Source organism: Pteropus medius, unplaced genomic scaffold (assembly GCF_902729225.1).
Source record: "Pteropus medius unplaced genomic scaffold, Ma_sr-lr_union100, whole genome shotgun sequence".
In the NCBI taxonomy this organism is placed as follows: Eukaryota; Metazoa; Chordata; class Mammalia; order Chiroptera; family Pteropodidae; genus Pteropus; species Pteropus medius.
Window position 1 is genome coordinate 10,436,713 of NW_024349799.1, and position 21,238 is coordinate 10,457,950.

General features: G+C 44.9%; 1 protein-coding gene across 1 annotated transcript in view; it reads left to right on the forward strand.

Annotated features, from left to right (window-relative positions):
• Positions 1 to 21,238, forward strand: part of ASIC2 (acid sensing ion channel subunit 2) — a 251,989-nt gene that overhangs the window by 181,330 nt on the left and 49,421 nt on the right. The window contains exon 3 of the mRNA XM_039885986.1: positions 11,499 to 11,626. Within this exon, the coding sequence (XP_039741920.1) occupies positions 11,499 to 11,626 (128 nt within the window). The remainder of the gene's footprint in view (positions 1 to 11,498; positions 11,627 to 21,238) is intronic.

Genomic DNA, 21,238 nt, shown 5'->3' on the forward strand with positions numbered 1-21,238 from the left:
TTGACTATTGTAATAATGCTACAGTGAACATAGGGGTGCATGTATCTTTTCAAATTAGTGTTTTCATTTTCTTCGGTTAAATGCCCAGCAGTGGAATTGCTGGGTCGTATGGTAGATCTATTTTTAATTTTTTGAGTAATCTTCATACTGTTTTTCCACAGTGGTTGCACTAATTTGCAGTCCCACTAATAGGACACAAGTGTTCCCTTTTCTCCACAGCCTCACCTATCTATACGTTATTTGTTGATCTTTTGATAATAGCCATTCTGACTGGTGTGAGGTTGTATCTCATAGTGGTTTTGATTTGCATTTTCCTGATGATCTAAGATAGAATTCTATATCCAGCAAGCTACAAATGAAGTGTGAAGGTAGAATTTGGTTTCAGATATATTCCAATATTCAAATATATTCAAATGTATTCAAAAATATTTTTTGATGAGAACATTTAAGTTCTACTCTCTTAGCAAATTTGAATTATGCAACACAGTGTTATCAACCATAGTCAACATGTTTTATATTAGATCCTCTTGTTCATCTTTTAACCAAAATTGTGTACCCTTTTACCAGCCTCTCCCTATCTCCCTATTTCTCCCCAGCCCCTGAGAGACCACTTTTGTACTCTCTGTTTCTGTGAGTTTGACTTTTTTTTTCTTTGCCATTTCTGTGATAGGTACCTAGCAAGCTAAACCAACCAACCAACCAACAAAAACCATGAAGAACAAAATAGTTTCACGAGAAAGAAATAAAAAGCATTAGACACTACAAGACTGAAGGATGGGCAACATCTACATAGTCATAATTGTATAAAAGCTGGACAGTGACTTAAGAAAAAGGTTGTATAACTATATACAGGAGGATGAAAGGAAAGCAAATATGGTGAGACACTTCATATAAGAAGCCTGCATCCTCATCTTCATGGTAGGAATTCAGTAGAGAATATCTAATATTTTTAGAATCCAAGAAATAACTGTCAAGCTGTCGATGTCCATGAAAATACAAAAAGAAATACCAGCAGGAACAACTAAAACAGTTGAGAGTAGTTGCCTCTGAGGAATGGGACTCAAAACTTGGGGAGAGGTGGAGCAGGAAACTGCTGTTTTTCATTGGCAGTCTTGCAGTACCATTTGGCTTTTAAAATTATGTACATATCTTGCTTTGATAAAAATAAAAATTAAATTTAAAATAATTATAAATTTTCCATGTCGTTGGAAGGCCTGAGCAACTATCAAGGATAGCGTGTTGCCTATCCCCCATCACAAATGGGACATAGCAGGAGTGGATACAGATGGTTCCTATGGTTTCTCTGACATTTCTGCTCCCAGGAAAAACTCTGTTCATAGTGCCTGGTGCTGAGGACCTCCCAAGAAGGAGAGGTGCAGGCTCTGACCTGAATGCAAAGGGTCCAGAGCACAGGGACATGCAGCAGGCAACTGGGATTCTAAGCTCACTCTCAGAGTGAGTCTTTGTGCTAGATGGGGCCAGGGGGGTCACTACAGGTGCCAAGGCATCTGGAGAAATGATGCCATAAGTCAGAAGCACTGTTAGAGTCAAGCATCCATTACACAACCAGGAGAAGCCTGACTTTTATCATTCTGAGAAGACCTGCTTAATGCACATTCTAAGTGCTGTACAGAAAATATATGTGCTCCAGTTAAAACTCTCAGCTAGGCAGGCAATGGTCTGAGAAGAACATCTAGGAAGTAAATCAAACAGACCCACCTCAGAGCTCATGTGCGCCTAGTCAATAAATCACCGAGAGCACCTACTATGTGCCAGGCACTAAGGGATACAGATGAAAAGCCCAGTCCAAGTTTGCAAAGAGTTCACAATCTAAGAACCATTTTGAGGGCTCCTTTTGTGTAGTAGATGGGAGTTCATTGATCCAACAGCTCTCATGTAAAGTGTCTAAGGAGTGCCAGGCATTCGCAGTCTGGTCAGGGGACATGTAAACAATGAAATGTTATCTGGTGCTATGACAGAGGAGAGATGGAACACAAAGGAGGGGATAATCTGTTCTGGAAGGGAGGAAAAAGACATCTCAGGAGAGACTTCAGAGAGATAACCTTTGGTCTTAAGCCCATTTGCCAGGTGGCTAGGCTGTGTGTGAGTGCGTGGGACTTAGAGAGAGTGCGGGTCGTGGGAGGTGAGAGGGACGCAAATCAGGAGCAAAGGCCAAGAACAGCCCCCGGTAGTCTGGGGTAGCTGGATCTAAGGAAGGGACTAAGGGCTGGAGAGGTCGGCAGGGGCCACACCACCACAAGCCTGGTGTCTTCTGCTAACTTGTAGATGTTCTCTTCTCCTATGAGTCCCAGAGTGTGGTCCTCCAACCAGCAGCATCATTGTCCCCTGGGAGCATGTCAGAAATGCAGCACTTCAAGCCCCACCCTGAGTCTGCATTGTAATCAGATCCCCAAGTAACTCACATTCTATTGTGAGAAGGTCTGATTTAGACAACTTTTTCCCACTCTTTGGAAGTGTAAGGATGACTTTCTAACATCCATATATTTCCCAGACATCACCTCCACATGAATGCTGCCATGCTTTTTCATATCCATTGATTGAGAAAATATACAGTAACAAAAAGTTGTTGTGAATTCATTAATACTTTGAATGATTTGAATTCTATAGTCACGTCACAATCTATATATGTGATCTCTCCAGAAATCTGGTTGTACCTAACTTCTGCCACCAGCGTGTATAAACAGAATTTTTATAAATAGAATCTTAATCATCCACCAACTTCTCCTATAATTTCAGAGACATGACACTTCCTGATGGCTTTTCAAAGGTGGTGTCTCCTGTATGCCAGTCACCCACCCAGACTTATCAGCCTTCTTAGCAAGTAATTTCTAATCTCTGAGCCTGAATCCACTAGGAAAACTCATTATTTAAAGAATCCTTGGAATAAATCTTTTTTTGTAATAAGAACAGTCCCAACTCCACACAGGGTGCCTTCTCTAATATACATTCTGTAAATATTCTACTTAATAGGACTGTGTTAAGTGTAGCTACTCTTCTCTGTTACATAACTAGAATCTAACAATAGCCACGTCCTTCCCCAACATGGGCACCTCACTCTACAGTCTACAAGGTGCTTCGTCTGCCCTCTATCCTCTGATTCTCATACACTCTTATGGCGTAGACAGGGCAGTTCTATCATTTAACAGATTAACCCATTGAACAGATGGGGTAAGCAAGTCTCCGAGATGCCGAGTGATTTTCCCACGATCTATCTCATGGCTAAAAAGTATTGAAACTAGGACTTCAATCCATACCTTCTGATTTAGTCCTTAGTTCTTTCCACCAAGAGCTAGTGTTCCTTAAAAATTAAAACAAAAAGAAAAGAAAAAAAAGGTCCCTTTGGGCAACACTCAGTTCAACAGAGGGTAACATGTTTTTGCTGCAGAACGTCTTAGGGCCTTTAAAATCCTAGTGTACTTTGAGGCTCTGCAGGAGGAGGCCGGGGTTTGCAGCCCTCACCACTTTTGTGGTCACTTGATAACATCTCCTGGATCAGGAGCTGTTGGTGCAAACACCCTGCTACATCACGCTGCCCCCAGAGCAGACATGATTGCAGCCCAACCCGTGTGGGGACACGATGTTGATTTTTCTTCCTCCAGAAGCTCGCCTAGCCTCAAAATGTCACCTGTGAGCAATTAAGCATGAGCCCATCTCTGTGCTGGGTTCAGATTTTCTCATGTAGGCACACCACTCAACTGGGCTTGTCAGGGGAGGGCAAGACACACGTCGCCTGATTTTGGCTAGACAATTGTTTGTGGATTCTTTGTATTGTCTTTAGAAAAGTCAGACTTTTCTGGCTTGATTTAAGTTATGAACAGCCATGTCTTTTGTTAAGAAATCTATTTTTCAGGAAACTAAAATGAGGTGCGGTGAGGTTAGGAGACTTGTGCGTGATCTCCGGCTCTTAGAATTTTAGAGTTGAAAGTAACCTGAGAGATTGGCACCCCACCCTTCATTTTAACAAAGGGGAAACTAAGGCTCAGAGAGGCAGATCACACAGCTATTAAGGGGTGAGGCTGTGAGTCAAGCCCAGAGTTCTGGGATTTCAGAGCCCTGCTCCTCTTCCAAGGGCCTTGCCTTGAGTTTGCTTGGATTTCTCTGTGCAAACCAGGAGAGCATGAGGGACCAAGATGGCACCCTTAGTTGACAACCCAAACAGCCTTTAGCGAACCCTAAAGCTAGGACCTCGGTTGCCGTCACTGTCACTGGCACATGCTCAGTGAGCTTTCTCCTGAACTCTGAGATGAGAGAAGATAGGCTACCTAAAACCAATGTTAATTAAACTATTCTTCCCCCTCCATCCCTGTCCAGCTTGAAACCTTATTGGCTTGTTATCTGAGACCATTGCCTCTTTAAGCCAAATGGAGGGCAGAGTTGAGTCAGGAGTCAAGGGACCTGGTTCTTGGGTTCTGCCAGGCCACCACTTGACATGTGGCCAGTGGCCGCTCTCTTCTCTTTGAATCTAAAATTTCTCACCTGAAAAATGAAAAGTTAGTTGAGTTTAAAAAGTGTCAAGGGCATTTTTGTCTCCAAAATTTCATGTAGCCATTAATCATAAAACCTGGGCCTGTCTTTTATTTTCTCTGAGCTTGGGTTCCATCATCTGTAAAATGGATATTATGTATGTTTTAATATGTGTGTATATATATACATATATATGTATGTGTGTATATATAATAATATACAATAAATATATATAATATATGTATTATATATATATATATAATATATATATATATTATATATTATATATATATTATATATATATATATATAATTAAATGGGACTATTGACACCTGTCTCAGGACAGCTGGGAGGATCCAGGAAGATGAAGTCTATAAAAATCCCAAAGCTTACTGTACATGTGCCAATATTGTTGATTGCCATGTAGGTAGTTCAAAGCTGAGTGGCTCAGGGGCCCGGCTTACGAGTTCCTAAGGGACTCCATCTTTTCTAAAGACAACACAAAGAATCCATAAATAATTGTCCATGAAGAATGTAACCAATGACATTAGAAAGCCACTAAGTATTTGAGTGAAGCCAGGTGTTGGAAGGCAAAGAGCAGAGCCTTGGAGACTGACAGCCAGGGTTTGATTCTGGATTTGCTTGGTGTGGCTAGGGCCAGCTGACCTATCTGAGCCTTTATTTCTCGTCTATAAAATGGGAGTGCTAATGATAAGCCTCCCTCGAAGGGTCACTGTGAGGAGCAATGAAATGATCATCTGGCCTCTGATCACATCCCTGTTATTCTTAAAGTGTATACCTGTTTCAGGGTCATGGCACCCGCTGTTTCTTCTACCTGGAATACTTTCCCTGGGTCATCCCGTGACCCACCTGCTCACTTCATTCAGGTCACTGCACAAACACCATCACTCTGAAAAGCCCTGCCCTGATTCCCATCTAATATAGTCTCACCAACTCTGCTCCACCTTGTCATGCTCTCTTCTTCCCCGCTGCCCTTCTCCTCCCAGCACTTAGCTCCTCTGGCCTGATGCTGCATGTGTCCCCGTTTATTGTCTGTTCCTGCACCAGAACACGAGCTCCATGAGGACAGATGCTCTGCTTGGTTCACTGCTGTACCCCTGGTCCTTGACTATGGCACATGTCCACAGCAGGCATTCAATACATTGCTGTTCAATGAATGAGGGGGTAAATGTGGAATAGTGGGAAGCACCCAGCTCCATGTCTGGCCCTTAGGAAGATCAGCTCTTTCTTTCTGTTTCTGTGAACTCTAAAGCTTTAGGGAAATAAGTGGAAATAGAGCAACATCCCCAAGTTCTCTCTCTTCTCCTCTCTTCTCCCCTCTCCTCCTCCTCCTCCTCCTCTTCCTCCTCCTGTGAAGAAGGATCCATTATAATGTTCAAACCCATTCTGCAGATTTCGCAGGAAAAATGAGGCTCTAAGAGATTCAATAACCTGTTAAAGGTCACAGAGCTGGACCTGAGTTCACCCTGCCTGATCCAAGAGCCTCAAGCGTCTAACCAGCTGTCCTAGGCTCTCTCTAGTTCTGACCTACCAGGTAGCAGAGGCCTGCATTGCCACTGTCTCAGAATGCCTGTCTCACTCCTTTGGGAAATAGGTACTCTGTCTCCAGGTGCCAAAGCCCTGTCTGCCTTAGCCCCCGCCAGTGTAGGAAGTAGGCCCTCAGGACCTCCATAAGCCATGCTGGGACATGGGGAGAGGGCCTTGAGCCCCTCCCCGTGGAAGCCTGGCCAGGCCGAGCATGTCCCTGAGTGTGCCCCTTCTAATGGGGCCTCCAGCAATGAAGGCACACTGCGTTCATTTCTACTGGGGAGGGCTAGCATAGAAACAAGAAGCCTGGTGGCCACAATATGCATTTTTGGATCTTTGAAGGGGTGTTGAGTAGGAGCAGGAGTAAAATCTATAAGCCAGCAGTTTTATACTCGATATGAAGACGGATTTTGAAAATGATGGTCTGGCCCTTCAGGTAGTGAGGGCTCCATCCCTAAAAGTCCTCAAACGCAATGGCTATCCTTCAGTGAAAGGTGTCACAGAGGGGCCTCCTGCTGCCTCTTATAGGTTAGGTAGTAGATGCCCTCTGGGGGCTCTACCAGTCAGGACCCAAAGAGGAAATCAACAGCACCCAGAGACGAGGTAACACAAAGAAAGATTCATGAAGGTCTGTTTATGAAGGTATGGGCAAGGCTTAGAGAAGACAGTATGAAATGGTGCAGTGTCCTGGGCCTGGTAGCAGGGAGAACCATTACCACTCCTAGGGAAAGAGGAGAATGAGCTGGTATCAGAACCCAGAGAGAAAGTAATATGAAGAGATCTCCCCAGCTCCCAACCCAGAGCCGTGGCCTTCCATCGTGACATGCCGCTAATCTGCCGTGACTCAGAAAATAGAGGCTAGAGACTGAGTATCTCAGCCGGACCCTCTTCTCTCCACCAGTTTCCTCCTGGGACCATCACTGGCTGAACCCAACTAGAAGCCAGAGGGCAAGGAAGCCCATCAGTATAGTCTCTACAAATGCAGCTCCCAGGGGGCAAGCACAGTGGAGAGGGCTGGTGAGGGGACAGACAAACAAGCTATCCTGCACTGAGATGACTACAATCACCACCATATGGCCGGCCTCCCTCCCACCTTCACCTCTCAAGCTAATTATTCCAGCCACTGTTATAAAGTCAGATTCATCCAACATGAAATTGCTTTGTACCAGTTCATCCCTGACTTAACCTAGAAAATTTCTCCGGATTTTCAGAGCAGCTTCCCTTCCTACTTCTCTGCAGTGTTTATTTCCTCGGCGTGTTTCCTGTAATTTGCAAAGATTAAAGATTTAAGCTTCTTTTATTGCAATGTACTTTCCCTGCCATATTATGTGTTCTGCCCATCACTCCCTGCCTCCTCCCGCAGAGCCCCCAAATCCTCTCTGCACCAGCAGAAAACACTCCACAGGTAGACTTCACCTCATGTGGCCATGGCCATGCTCCTGAAAAATGAAAGAGAGGTTCAGCCTCTGCATGTTGAACTCACCTACCACCCTCCTCCTGATTCAACATCATCTTTCATGTTAAGCTGTCTGGGTTTCAGCTTGGTCCCAATTAACAAGGGCTCCTAGCACTGTGTGTGTAGTAACTTCTTCTTTCTCTGTGCTCTCTCTCTTGCTCTCTGGGGCTTTGAATCCTGGTGTTCATGATGTGTAAACAAATTCTTCACTGCAGTAGGGGCCTGCACTCTTTGAAGCAGCTCAGTGTTGAATCATTTAGTGGTGAGAGGAATACGAGAATGTGAGTAATTCTATCCAGCACCAGTCTGGGTTAATGCCATATCTGGCTTCCTGAATGTGCGACCTGTGCCATCACGCAGGCCCCTGTGCTCAGAAGAGCCATACTCATGGCTTAATGCTCTGCTCTTGCTGTCTTAAAACGCGATTATTTCTTAATAAAGGTCTCACATTTTCATTTTGCACTGGGATCCAAAAATCATGTGGGCGATCCCAGTTATTGTGATTGCCGTTGTTTTGTGTGCAGCCCACCTACATATCAGCAAATGAGACCTCCCGAGCCCGGTGACAGGGGAGGAAACCTATTGCTTGGTGGCACGTGGTGCTAGTGTTTTCAGGGTCCAGACTGGAGGGAACTGTTGTCCACAGAGGGAGAATAATCCACAGAGGAAAGTTATATGAAGGAACAGAAACAAACTCTATCTGGAGTTGTAAGAATAAGTTGTGCTTCGCGAAAAGCAGGGCCAGAGGGGCTCAGCCAGGGTCTCCAGACAAGACACCCACTGGGACAGCTGCTTAGGAAAGCAGGGTGATGGAGTCCTCCTCAGCCCCGCTGCTCTGAGAGGGCCGGGGTCTGTGCGCAGCTGTCATTCGACAACGGCACTGCCCAGTAAGCTCGTCACTGACCACGTGTGACTATTTAAATTTAGGTTAGCAAATTAAAATTAAATTAAATTAAAAACAAATAAAGCAAGCAAGGAAAAGGTAAATATATGAGGCGATGGATGGGTTAATTAGATGGGAGAAATCCTTTCACAACATACACATGTATCAAATCATCATGTACGCTTCAACTATCCTACAGTGTTATCTGTCAATTATACCTCAGTGAAGCCAGGGGTAATTAATTAGTTAAGTAACTAAAATGTCAGATTCTCGTTGCGCTAATCACACTTCACATGGCTAGTGGCACGTTGGATAGCACAAATCATAGAACATTCCATCTTGGCAAAAAGTCCTACTGAAAAGCTCTAAAGAGAACAGATACCTTACCCATCACCCTCTTCCGCTCATGCCCATTGGTTGCCGTATGTTGGTAAAGACATGAGTTTACTTTAGGATTTTACTCTGCTCCTGCTGCTTCTGGAATACGCGCCCCTTGCGAATCCTAACCCAGTCTGATTAGCTTTGGGCAGCTCTCACTGACACAGCCGTGCCCCGCCTGTCTGCTTTGCCCATTCCTCGCAGCATTTCTGTTCCATTTTCATTTCTCCCTGTGAGCCACAGGACCCCTCCTTTGAGCCTGTCTTACTGGCTTTGAGGTTTCTTAAGCTCAGTTCTACAGCAGGCGCACAGCTTCAGCTTGCTGTGGAAAACAAGTTTTGGCATCTCTCCTGTTCCAATTCCTGAATGTGAGTTCAGTTCACCCAAGCACAGGCATCCTATAAAACATCGCTCCATGTTCACTCTTCTCCCCACTGAGAGCCTATTCTTTGGGCTCCTTGGCCTCTCCTTAACCCCACTCATGGGCAGGCCTTAGAGAACACAGCCACAAAAAGCTGACAGCTCACCCCCCCCCTTCCCATCTATCCTCCGTCTCCCACAGCCCTCCTCCCAATCTATAGAAGCAATGGGCACTGGAATGAATAGAAGCACCCTCTTCTCTTGAGGCATTCACCACTGATGAGAGAGAGGGACACAAAACCACAGGCATGCAGGGACGTATGGGCAGCAGTTTGGACGGGGTGATCTGGATGAAGAGGTCACAGAGCCGTTGACTGCTGGAGGAGAGGGGGACGTGTTTGTGGATTGCCTGGGACTCTCTCCCTCTCTCCAAAGACATGGGATGAAAGGCCAAGGGTCAAGGGTACCTTTTGCCTATACCCTGTGTCAGCCACTGGACTCCTCATCTAGACTAGGAAGGCCTACATATCCTTCACTCTAGTTCATGTCTATCTACTAAACTTTTCTATGCACCCCCAACCTTGGAATTCTCACCCAGCTCTGGACCCTTTCCCCTGCCTTGGTCACCAGTCCCCAGGCTATTCGTGAGTCCTGTCCATTTGCCTGGCCCCAGTCCTTCCTTCCTCACCTTTCTCTTCTGTGCCAGTTTTAGTGTGTGTCTCAAAACTCTCCCCAAGCTGTGGCCTTAGTCCTGACAGACGCCTACGTCCATTTCTCCCACCCCCACCATCTTCCCTCATTTCTGCATTTACCCATCCTGTCTCCACTCTCTTCTTTTAGAACATTCCTTGATTTGGACTCTAAACTGGCCTTGCCCGTTAATAAGAGAGTGAAGTTCGAGTCACAGATTTTCACTCGTACCTGCTAGCTGCCTGACCCTGTGCAGGACCTCTGAGATCCAGAGAGAAAGCTCAGAACCTGGCCTCAGGCTGCTCCAGCTTGTGAAAGCGGTAGTCAGGCAAAGGATTATTACATGGTGTGGCAGAGGCTTTATCAGGCATATGTGAAGAATTTCACAGAGCAAAGGGAGTCACCTTAGGTGGGGCTGGGGACTAAATCTTCAGTGATGAGTAGGGAGATGGTCAGGTGGACCGGGTAGAAAGACATTCCAGGCAGAAGGAGATCTGCATGCATTCGTGCAGAGCAAGGACCAATAACAATCAGTCCGGCAGCCCTGGAGTGTTGGACCCCACAGTGCCACAAAGCAGAAGGCTGCCCAGAGCAAAGCTAGAAAAGGGGCGGGTTAAGGTGACTGGGCTCCTTATAAGCACAGGAGAGAGTTACACAGACTCACATTTCGGAAAGCTCACTCTGCGTACTGTTTGGAACGAGTTAAGACAGAGAAGGAAGCACCATAAAGGCTTATGTATGCCATAAGTGAATTCTCCACCAATTTCGAGTGCCAACATACAGGATGAGCCAGGATTTTCCATCCCATCACCTTCCTCCACCCCTGCCACCTCTCACTGCCAAGGGGCATTTATTTCTCCTGCCAAAGTAAAAAAGGCAGAAACTTCTCTTCTAATTGTCTATTTCCCACAGCTCCAAGCGGCAGACATGTGGTGTACAATACAGGCAAGCCCTATGTTTTGATTTCTATGGCTGTGTCATTGTATTTTTCTCCTCCTGATCTCATCTTCAGCTCACAGCCCAGTAGAAAAGTTAGTAAATAAAATAAAGGTGCTTGATTAACATCATAATCCCATTCTATAGTTCTGGAGACTAAAGTAAGGTGTTGGCCTACTTGGCCTGAATTCATTTCTGAATGCTGCTGAAACAAATTACCACAAACTTAGAGGCTTTGAACAACATAAATTTATTATATTACAGTTCTAGAGACCAGAAGTCCAAAATGGGTCTCAATGGGCTAAAATCTAGGTGTTAGCAGGGCTGCATTCTTCCTGGAGGCTCTTGAGAAAAATCCGTTCCCTTGCCTTTCCTGGCTTCTGGCAGTGGCCTACATCCCTTGACTTGTGGCTCCTTCCTCCTACTTCAAAGCCAGCAGCATAGCATGTTTCCATTCTCTCTCTGACTCTGATCCTCCTGCCTCCCTCTTACAAAAGCCCTTGTGATAACATTGGGACACATGACGAATCCAGGAAAATCTCTCCATCTCAAGATCCCTCATTTCATCACATCCGCAATGTCCTTTTGCCGCAGAAGGTAACAGATTGACAGTTTCCAGGGATAAGAAAGTGGACGTCTTTGAGGGCTTTTATTCTGACTACCACATGGCCTCTCTGGTGTCCCTTTGAGCTTTTCGGTCCCAGGACTGCATAAGCATCTGTTATCTCTGACCCACGGTTCTATCCACCTTTGTTCTTTCAGAGGAAACGACGTTTGAAGCAGGAGTGAAAGTTCAGATCCACAGTCAGTCAGAGCCACCTTTCATCCAAGAACTGGGCTTTGGGGTGGCGCCAGGGTTCCAGACTTTCGTGGCCACACAGGAGCAGAGGGTAAGTTCCTGGGCTCTCTTGGTCAGTGGTCCTTGGCCTGTCCTGGCCACCCGAAGAGGCGTGAGGAGGAGAAATTGGATTCCCACTTCTAGAAGGTTCTGAATCCACCCAGGAGGCTGGAGCACAGCTGGTCTCAGTAAAGGGACTCACCCTGAAAGTGGAGAAGGTGTCGGCTAACCTCTGTAACCCCATTCCCTAGTACTTCCTGTCGGGTCCTAAAATCAAGTATAAAGGAAATCCATCTTATTTTCTTTTTCTCTGAATTGGTTGTTGTTGTTGTTGTTGTTGTTGTTGTTGTTGTTGTTGTTTTTCCTAGAACATTCTGGGCAAAAATATTGGGGCAGGGGATAGGGAAGGGGGACAGATACTAAGGGAAACTGCTAACCAGAGTTTGATATGTTTCATCACTGTGTTAATATAATTCAAAATGGTCTGCAAAAAGGAAAAGAGATAGGGGTGTTATTCTCTCATAATAGAGCTTAAGTGGAGGGAAGCCCCTCACATGGGTTCCTGCCCACTCTCTCTGATTTAGCACAGAGAAAGGATTCTCCCAGCCAACCATGACTGCTGCGTCAATTCTTCACGTCAGTTGAGTGAGGACTGGTACAGTCTCATGTCTGACGTGGGGTTCACATCTTAGAACGTTCACAAATTCTCAATAGGGGAGAAGTCTCACAGCAGGACTGCAGAGAAACACAGGGACACTTTCTCTTACCTCTGGTTTGCCTAGAATAAAAGCTGGAAGGGCTGTGACTCTGAGGGAGTCTTAAACAGATCATCCAAGATGATTTGCCCTGGGCGGCCTGGGGCAAAGAGTGAGATCAGTGAGTGGTAGGAAGCACTGGCTATCAGGTGTGAGAAAGGCACTGGCTGTCAGGGGAACAGTGAAGGAGTAGTCAACACAGAGATACACATGTGACTTACAAGTTAAGCTTGTTTTTAAAACTTGACTCAAATGTCATCTCTCACCTAATACTGACCTTTAGTCATTTTATAAAACTGCATTCGAAACTGGTTTTAAATCTATAATGAGGTGTATTTTTGAATCTCTGGGAAAGAATTGATGGTGTAGGCCTCAGGAACTGTGCCTTGTACTTAATGCCTGGGTAGTTGCTAAAAGCCAAGATCAGCTTCTACCGCAGCACATAGTGGGTGGGAGGACGGCTTTGAGGCAGAGGCAGAGGAGGCTGAGAGGTTGGCTGGGAGGAGTCTGAGACAGGTGGTACAAGCGAAAATGGAGCATTCAAGGGTGTGCGAAGTGAGAACCAACCTGTGCACCCAGAAAACCCCATCCTTAAGGACAAAGAAAGAGGGCACGAAGCAGACGGCAGGGAGCCAAGTTCGGGGCTGAGGATGTGAGTCAGAAAAAATAATCTCAGAGATGTAAAGTACAGCATAGGGAATATAGCCAATAATATTGTAATAACTATATGTATGGTGCCAGGCGGGTACTAGACTTATCGAGGGGATCACTTCATAAGTTATATAAATGTCTAGCTACTATGCTGTGCACTTGAAACTAATATCATATTGAATGTCAACTGTAATTGAAAAGAAATTTTTTTAAAGACTAACAGGTAAAGGTGTGCAGATAGACAGGCGGTCTGGATGAACCCAGAGCCTGAGCTGTTAGCCTAGGTGTGATAGCCAGCCTGAGTTCTGTTAAATATAAACAAAGCTGGACAGTAGTTAAAGTGGCAAGGACAAATGTTAATGAGTAATATACTTATTACAATAGGAAAGAAGGTTCAGTGTGAACTGAACTCAACTTCAATTTGTACAGAGGTTACTAAGTGATTTAAAGGAAAAATCAGGGAGGGAGGAGGGGGAACAGAGAGGGCTTGAGCAGAGTCAGGGAAGCGAAAAATGACAGAATGGGAAGGAGAAGTTGGTCCACGTGAAACCGATCTGAGTTTGCTAACTGGCATTTATCCAAGTTAGGCTCCCATCTTCCCACAAAGACAGGGAGACAGAGGCCCTATCTTCTGGTGTTGGCAGGAGCAAATAGTAAATTCTTTTGGCAGCTTTGAGTTTTCTCAGGCAGAGGCTCACAGGGGACCAGGGATGGGGGGTCTAGGGTCATCCTAGGGATGTGGCTTTGAGCTATTAGAAACTACGTTAGTGTTTGTTCAGATCTTTATAGGCTAAGGTTGAGGCCTAGTTGAAAAGAGGGCTCAGAGGGACCTGGCTAGAGTTTGGTCAAGGAGAGAATCTCTGTCAGTCCTTCCTTCTGCATGTTGTGTGGGAAAACTTCCTCCCTTCAAAGACCCAGGCATGGATTAGACTACTTACTAGCTCTGTAAGTGAATTCCTTGACTCTCTAACGGCTAATTTTTGACTAGTTATCTAGGGCAGTTCCGACTTTGAGGTTTGTTGACTGTAACCACCATACCTGTCATGAATGACTGACTCGCGTTGGCATTTCTCTGGTGTCCGCGTTGCCATCAGCATGCAGGGGAAGCAAGCGGTAGTCTCTGGAACCCACAATGTAACTCCGTCTCATGCCGCTAGCAGAAGGCTGGAAAGAAGGGAGCTCTTTGTGGGCTGCTGTTTGTCATCGGCCTGAGAGAGGTGCCTATTCCTCCCCCACCTCTGCTTACCCTCTATCAGTGACACTAAAGAAATGTCTGGGCCAGGTGGGAATTTGGAGCTGATGACTTCTAAGAGTCCTTCAGTCTCTTTTCCTTTCCAATTCGAAACAGAGGGACTCCCCATGGTGAGTGGAAACAGAACATACTCCCAGCTTCAGAGGGCAAATTCATTGTTTGCTTTGAAGTATATTCACAGAAAATCAGCCTCATTCATATCGGCATTGCTATGATAATTATAACTAATAGTAAGATATTTGGTTAAACATTTCACAGCCTTCAAAGCATTTCTGCATCATCTCATTTTATCATTTCATTCATATTAATAGAGAAATACAAAAACACATCCTGGAGCTAAATCTAATAATACATTATGTTTACATCTATATAAAAGAGCATATTCATAGGAAATAAGATTCGAAGGAAATAAGCCAAAATACCCACAGTGGAGGGATTATGAATGATTTATTTTCTTCTCTGAGTTCGCTGCACATTTTATAATGTGGCTTTGTTTTATTCTTTCATTCAGCAAATATTTGTCAAACTGCTCTTATGAGTGAAGTGATGGCAAGACAGTGGTGAACAAAACACAGCCAGTGTCTGTCCTCGTAGAGCCTATGTATTCGTGGTTTCTTTCACAAAGAAAAAAATAATTAAATAATATGAAGCCAAGTATAATTTGAGGATTGCCCCCCATTCGTACATTTTCGTTCTGTCATGAGTACTATACTGACCTATCTAGCTAACCCTGGACGTCAAACACCAGGTTTCATTGATTCTAAGATCCATGATTTTTTTCACATTTTAACATTTCTGAAATCAGGATTTGTTTCATGATAAATCACATGTCACAGTTACAATTGGCAGTGCCCTTACTTTCTTGGTGGCACATAAAATGATGGAGTGTCTTACAGTCTATGGTGGCTACATTGTCCCCATTCCAGAATTCTGCTGCTTCAGGTCAAAGTTCAAAGGGCTCTTTCAAGAAGGTCAGGAAGGGTGACAGCACCGTGAGGAGTAAAAGGCTCTTTCCTGGAAAGTTGGTGTGAATCGTGTTAGGGAAAATGACTCCTGAGCGAGGGTCTTTAGGAATTCTGCCATGAATCTTTTTAAAAATGGGTGGTAAAAATCATCCTGCCCATGCAAAATTATACACACTCCTTTCAAAGTTTTTCTGTTTTATTTGTAATCTGAAAGAACACACTATTGGGCTGTAGCTTTTTTAAATCAGTATTTGCCCTAAACCCAGTTAAGCCAAGGTATGCCCCTGCCTTTGTGGACAACCTGAGAAATATCCCGCTGGCTAGTTTGGCTGCTGCAGGAGCCCCTGTGTGGTCCCAGGACCACCACCACCAAAGACAGGCAGTGGGATAGCACGCTGGGCAGAAGCAGGACCCCGGAAGGACAGACAAGGAAGTTGCTGCTAACTGAGCCCACACTACCTGCCAGGCATTAAGCTGCAGAGACACTTGACATGCATTATCTCACTTAATCTCCCACACTACCCCAAAAGTTGTTATCTCCATGACCCAGATGACAAAACTACATAGTTAAGTAACTTGCTTAAGGTCACATAGCTAGGGGAATAGCAGGGCTCGGCTTTCAGCCCAGATCTATGTGTAGAGAGAAAACCAGGCAGGGAGCCCACAGGCCTTGATTCCAGTCCTGACTCTGCCATGAGATGTTGGACAGGTTGTTTTTCTCCCTGGGCCTCAGGTTTCCCCTCCATTAAATGGTAGGACTGAGTTAGATGACCTGAAATGGCCTCCACCATTAACAGCCTGGGAGTCCCTGACCAAGTCACTCAAGCACACAGGTATCCCCTGGAAGTCTGACCGACAGCATTTTCATACCCGCTCCCTGCTCTGCCAGCCAGTGTCTCCCTCCTTCATGCCAGCTGTCGTGGGGTGCTTTTAAGGTATATTGGAGCAAGGATTCTGGGAAGCAGAACCTGGGTTCCTGCTCGTGAGAAGCAGGAGCTGGGGTAAGCCGCAACCCTAATTCAGAAGAGAGGCTCACTAGTAGTGCCCCTTCCTCAGCCTCCACATAGTGGTCATGTCACTACCCTACCTAAAACCCTTAAATTCCTGGGTTTCCTGTAATGTGTAAAATCCCAACCCTTTAGAATGGCTTCCAAGGCTCTGTTCTACCTGGCCCCTGGCCCCTGGCCCCTGTCCAACTTCATCACCCGCCTGTGGTTAACCACCAGGTACCATACACAGAAGAACCATCCATCAAATACTCCATATTCTTGGAGGCCTGCCTCTGTGCCTTTGCACCCACTGTTCCTCCTGGCCAGAATCCCTTGTTTATCTACCTGGCAAAGTCCTCTTCTTATTTCCAAATATTGATCAAAGATCATGGTCTCTAAGAAGACCTTCCCCGCTCCATTCTGCCATTCCCCAAGGAGCAGCTATGTGCTCCATACAATACTTTGTGGATTCATTTATTCCTTCAGCAAATATTCACCAAGCATCTACTGTGCTGGGAAAATGAAGATGAGCAAGACCTGGTCCCGACCTTGGAGCACTCATAGAATGATTTGGGGTTTGTTTGTTTTTTTTTTGTTTTTTTTTTGCAATCTTGTCACGTTCCTAAGAGATACAGTACTCTTCTTGTAGGACTTACTTGTACACCACTGCTCCTTACACCTGCCTCTTAGAAAGTTCCTTCACTAACCTCCATTGGCCCTTGTCTCACCAAAGACTGGGAGCTCCCTGAGAGCAAGGATTGTGTCTTTTAGATTGTATATCCCACTAGTGCTTTGCTTATATGTAAGCTCTGTAAAGGTGTATTGTTGAAAGAAAGAAGGCATTCTAATTTTCAAATCTGTACTATATGCTCAAATGGCACTCAAATGCTATACTCTAATGCTCTCCCTGCCTCCTCCGACACCCACCTTCGTCAAAACTCCCATTAGAATCTGCCCTGAGGGCTCTCTTCCCCTCTGAGGCTGTTAAGCTAGCCTAAGACAGATGATGATATCTGTATCATTCCTGGCTGTACACTTAGAGACCCTAATCAAACCAAAAGCTCATAAAAGAGGTCAGGAGATGTAGATCTGGAAGCCACCTATGTACAGGAGAGTAGACGGAACACATGAGAGGGCCAGGACAGGACACTGGAATTTTGGAAGAATTAAATGAGTAAGTAAATATATGCACAAGTGCAAAGCTAAGGCATTCACGTGGTAAGGGCATAAGACAATTTTTCGGTGTTGACATCACCAGTCAGACTCTTTGCCCCAAATTTAAGGTGATTACTAATCCTGGTGGAACACCCAGTGGTGATTTGATATCAAAAGACTTTCATCATCTCCCACCCCCTGCTCAAAGAGTTGGTGGAGATTTTTGTTTTCTAAATGTTTATTCATGTATTCATCAAATATTTGTTCACCCATTTTGCCCATGCTCCTTGGTAGGCCTGGGAATGAATCTGGAGATCCTGAGTGGTCACTTGGCCACCAGCCTCATCATTCAGGAAATTCGCTGGAGAACATGGCCCTGGGTTTATATTTGAGCGTCTCAGAAATACCTTTGGGAGCCAGGGTTGGATATCACTGCCAAGGGTATCCCATCCTCACCAAGAACTCTTCTCACTACCAATTTGGAAACATTGGGTGTGAGAAGGGCTCCAATTCCACAACCTGGATTCTGTGTTGGTTCCTCACTTGAGCTGTATCCAAAGTACCGTGAGAATGCCCATCATCACACCACACCCTGCATCGAGCAGCTGCCCACTAGCCTACTTGGGGCTGTAAATGAAGGCAAACACTAACACTAGTGTCCTGCTGGCCTCAATTAGATCATTGGCAGCATACATGAGCCCAGTTGGCTCCTGCAGAAGCCAAAGCCTTTGCCTTTGATGTAGGTTCATCACATTTCCAACATTCAGAGGGAATTCCATGGCACACCACAAGAAACAGTATCCCCCACCCCATCTCAAATAAAAATAGAAATGGAGGTTTGCCCAGTTATTTTTCTCAAGGCAGGGGAGAGAATGTGTTACACATGCCTTCAGCAACTTCCAAACTGTCAAAACTGGAGCTACATAAATATGGCAGCATCCAGTTCTGCTCCAGAAAGCACCAGGGAGGTGCCAGACGGTGAGAGAGCCTGCTGGTTAGTTCCATCGATGATCAAGAGGGTACATTGTTTCCCATAAATAGATGAACATAAGAATCAATTAGGCATCTACTAGCTTAGCTACTTCAACACTTGTTGCCACTCATCTTCTAAAATAGAAGTATCTTCAGGTCCCTACATAGTTTTGCCAATAGTCAGGTTTTCACCATTTTTCCTATACAATTAGAGCTCATATTTATCAAGATGCAGCTGATGGCAGGGAGTGGAAGAGGGAAGAGAAGAAATGTTGATTGGCTAGGATGAGCCAATGTATTCAGCTCTGCTGAGAAAGTCCCAAAATGAATTCACACAAAATATGCTCAAGTCTTGGAAGGAGAAAACATCATTCTATCCTGCCGCCCTTCTGCCTTGCAGCCTCTCCCTCGCCTTTGCGCCCAACAGAGTCTCCAAAGAGTTCTCTAGCCTCGTTTGTCTTTACCTTCTCACCTCCTTTTCACTTCTCAGCCCGCCTCTAGCACTCCACTGAAGCTTTCCTTTGTCAAGATCACCCATGAGATCGTCGTGACTACATCCAATCTTTGTTGATAAGGATACTCCTCACTCCTCGGTCTTCATCCTTTCTTATTTCCCAGCAGCATGTAGACTGTGGACCATGCCTTTCCTGAGACACTCTTCTCCACCCTGGTCTGGTTTTCTTCTCACTTTTCTGCCCATTACTCTTACTCCCCTTCATAAGCCGTTCTTTCTCTGTTCATCCCTTAGATGATGGGCGTTCCGGGATGCTGTTTTTGGCACCTCCCAGTCTGCAGTCTCCTTGAATGAGTTTGCCCTTTACCATGACTTTCAGATTGCCACCTCCAGCCCAGATATCCTTCCTGAGTTCCAGACCCAGCAATCCAGGTGCTGCCAAATGCCTCCTCTCAGAGTCCCATGGGCATCTCAAGTCAATAGTCTAAACTGAGTTCATCCTTTTTCCCTGTCCCCACGCCTGCACCCTAAAATTGTTGCTCCTCCTAGAATCTCCAAGCCTGTAATGGTGTGAGTACAAATCTTCATTCACTAGATGTGTGTGACCTTGTGTCTCATTCTCCTCATCTTTAAAATGGGAATAATGACAGTTCCATCTCAGCGGGTAGTTAAAGGGTTGAGTGAGTTAATGTAAGCATGTGGAATAGTTCTTGGCATACAGTTAATGCTCAGTGAATGCTAGCTATTATTATCCCCCACCCCAGACACTATGCTAATTTGCTCCTTCGTGATTCCCCACCTGGATAAGAATAACAGCTACCTCACTAGTCTCTCCACTGCCCATCTTGCCCCTCTCCAATCCATCTACGTCAACATAATCTTCCCAAAATACAAATCTGAGCATCTTCTTCCCTCATTACTCACTGGGTAAAATTCAGGAACCCCCTCATGGACCTTTCTACTCTGGCCCCTGCCTACAGTATCAGCTGCATCAATCTCTACTCCCATGGCCTCCCACACAATGCACCAGCTATACTAAACTGTGTACAGTTATTCCCAAGTATCACATACTCTTCGCCTCTCCCTGACAGCAACACCCTTCCCACCCATTCTTTATCTAATTCATGGGTCCTTTGAGACTCAGCTCAAATGTTACCTCCTCCAGAAGTCCAAGCGAGAGTATTTTGTGTGAATTTCTAGCATAAAAATGTACACAATATAATCATCTGTTTATTTATCTGTCTCCCCTACCAGATTGTGAGCTCTTTGAGGATACAACCCTATCTTATTTCTGTTTTTCCTATCTCAGCATTTACATATAGAAGATGCTTGACAAATTGTATTAAATGGAATGAATGAATAAATGAATGCATGAAAAAGAGAAAGAGCTTAATTTATCATGTCAGTCTCCTGCTTGATACACACTAACGTCTTTCCCAACCCAGAGAATAAAGTCTCGATTTCACATCCTGGTTGCAATGTTTACGTTCCACTACTCTTCAGCAGCCCTACTCTGATTCACATACTGCTCTACTCACAGGCCTGGAGCCTTCCTACCCCATTTCTGGATCATTTCCTCCTAACTCATGAATTTATTGAGCATCTACTATGTGCCAGGGACTGTCTTAGGCTTGAAGGTTACAGCAGTAAACAGGACTGACCTGGTTCTCAGAGCTCACAGTCTAGCAGGAGAGGCAGACAATCAATCAAATAATCAAACATATAAAGAGCTATATGTGTTTGTGTAAGATGCCCCCAGTATACTGTAAACTTCGTAAGGGAAAATATTAGGTCTTTCGATTCTTAGATGGAAGGATGGATGGATGGATGGAATGTTGTAAAATGATCTCTGAGAGCTAATTTACAATAATTTACAGCCCATTTAAGCTTTGCTTAGCTTTCGGATATGATGTAACTGACATAAACAGTTTTTAACACTAGAAAAAAAATTTAAGTACCTTTGCTGAGTGTATAGAAAAAAGGATTACCCAGAAATGGTACTGACATGGCAGCCCCAGTCTTGGTCCAAAGTGTGGTGCTCACTCTCACTAGCATCCATCAGGGCAGAACTAGCTTCTCCTGGCACCTTCTGCACTGGCTCTGACATTAGAAGCCAGTTGCTTATCTCTCAGTGGCTTATTTCCTCCTCAGACCCAGGCAGAGGAAAGGAGGCCTAATGTCTATTAACTCACCAACTTTATCTTACTCAGGAGACAAGTTAATAAATCAGAACATTCTTTGGTTGAGTCCTGCTACCCAGAACCATGTTATCTTTTGATTCATGAGCAGCTTGCTATCTGAACTCTCAACAGTGCGGCCTTGGCTTCTGATGGGTTTTTTTTATAAGATTCAAAAAAATATTTGTAGAGGATGCTTCCATATGCAGGCTGAAAGCCGTTCATCTTTTTTCGTGACAACTGGGAAGGTTAGATAATTACAAACAAATCTTTTAGAAATATCAACCTGAATGA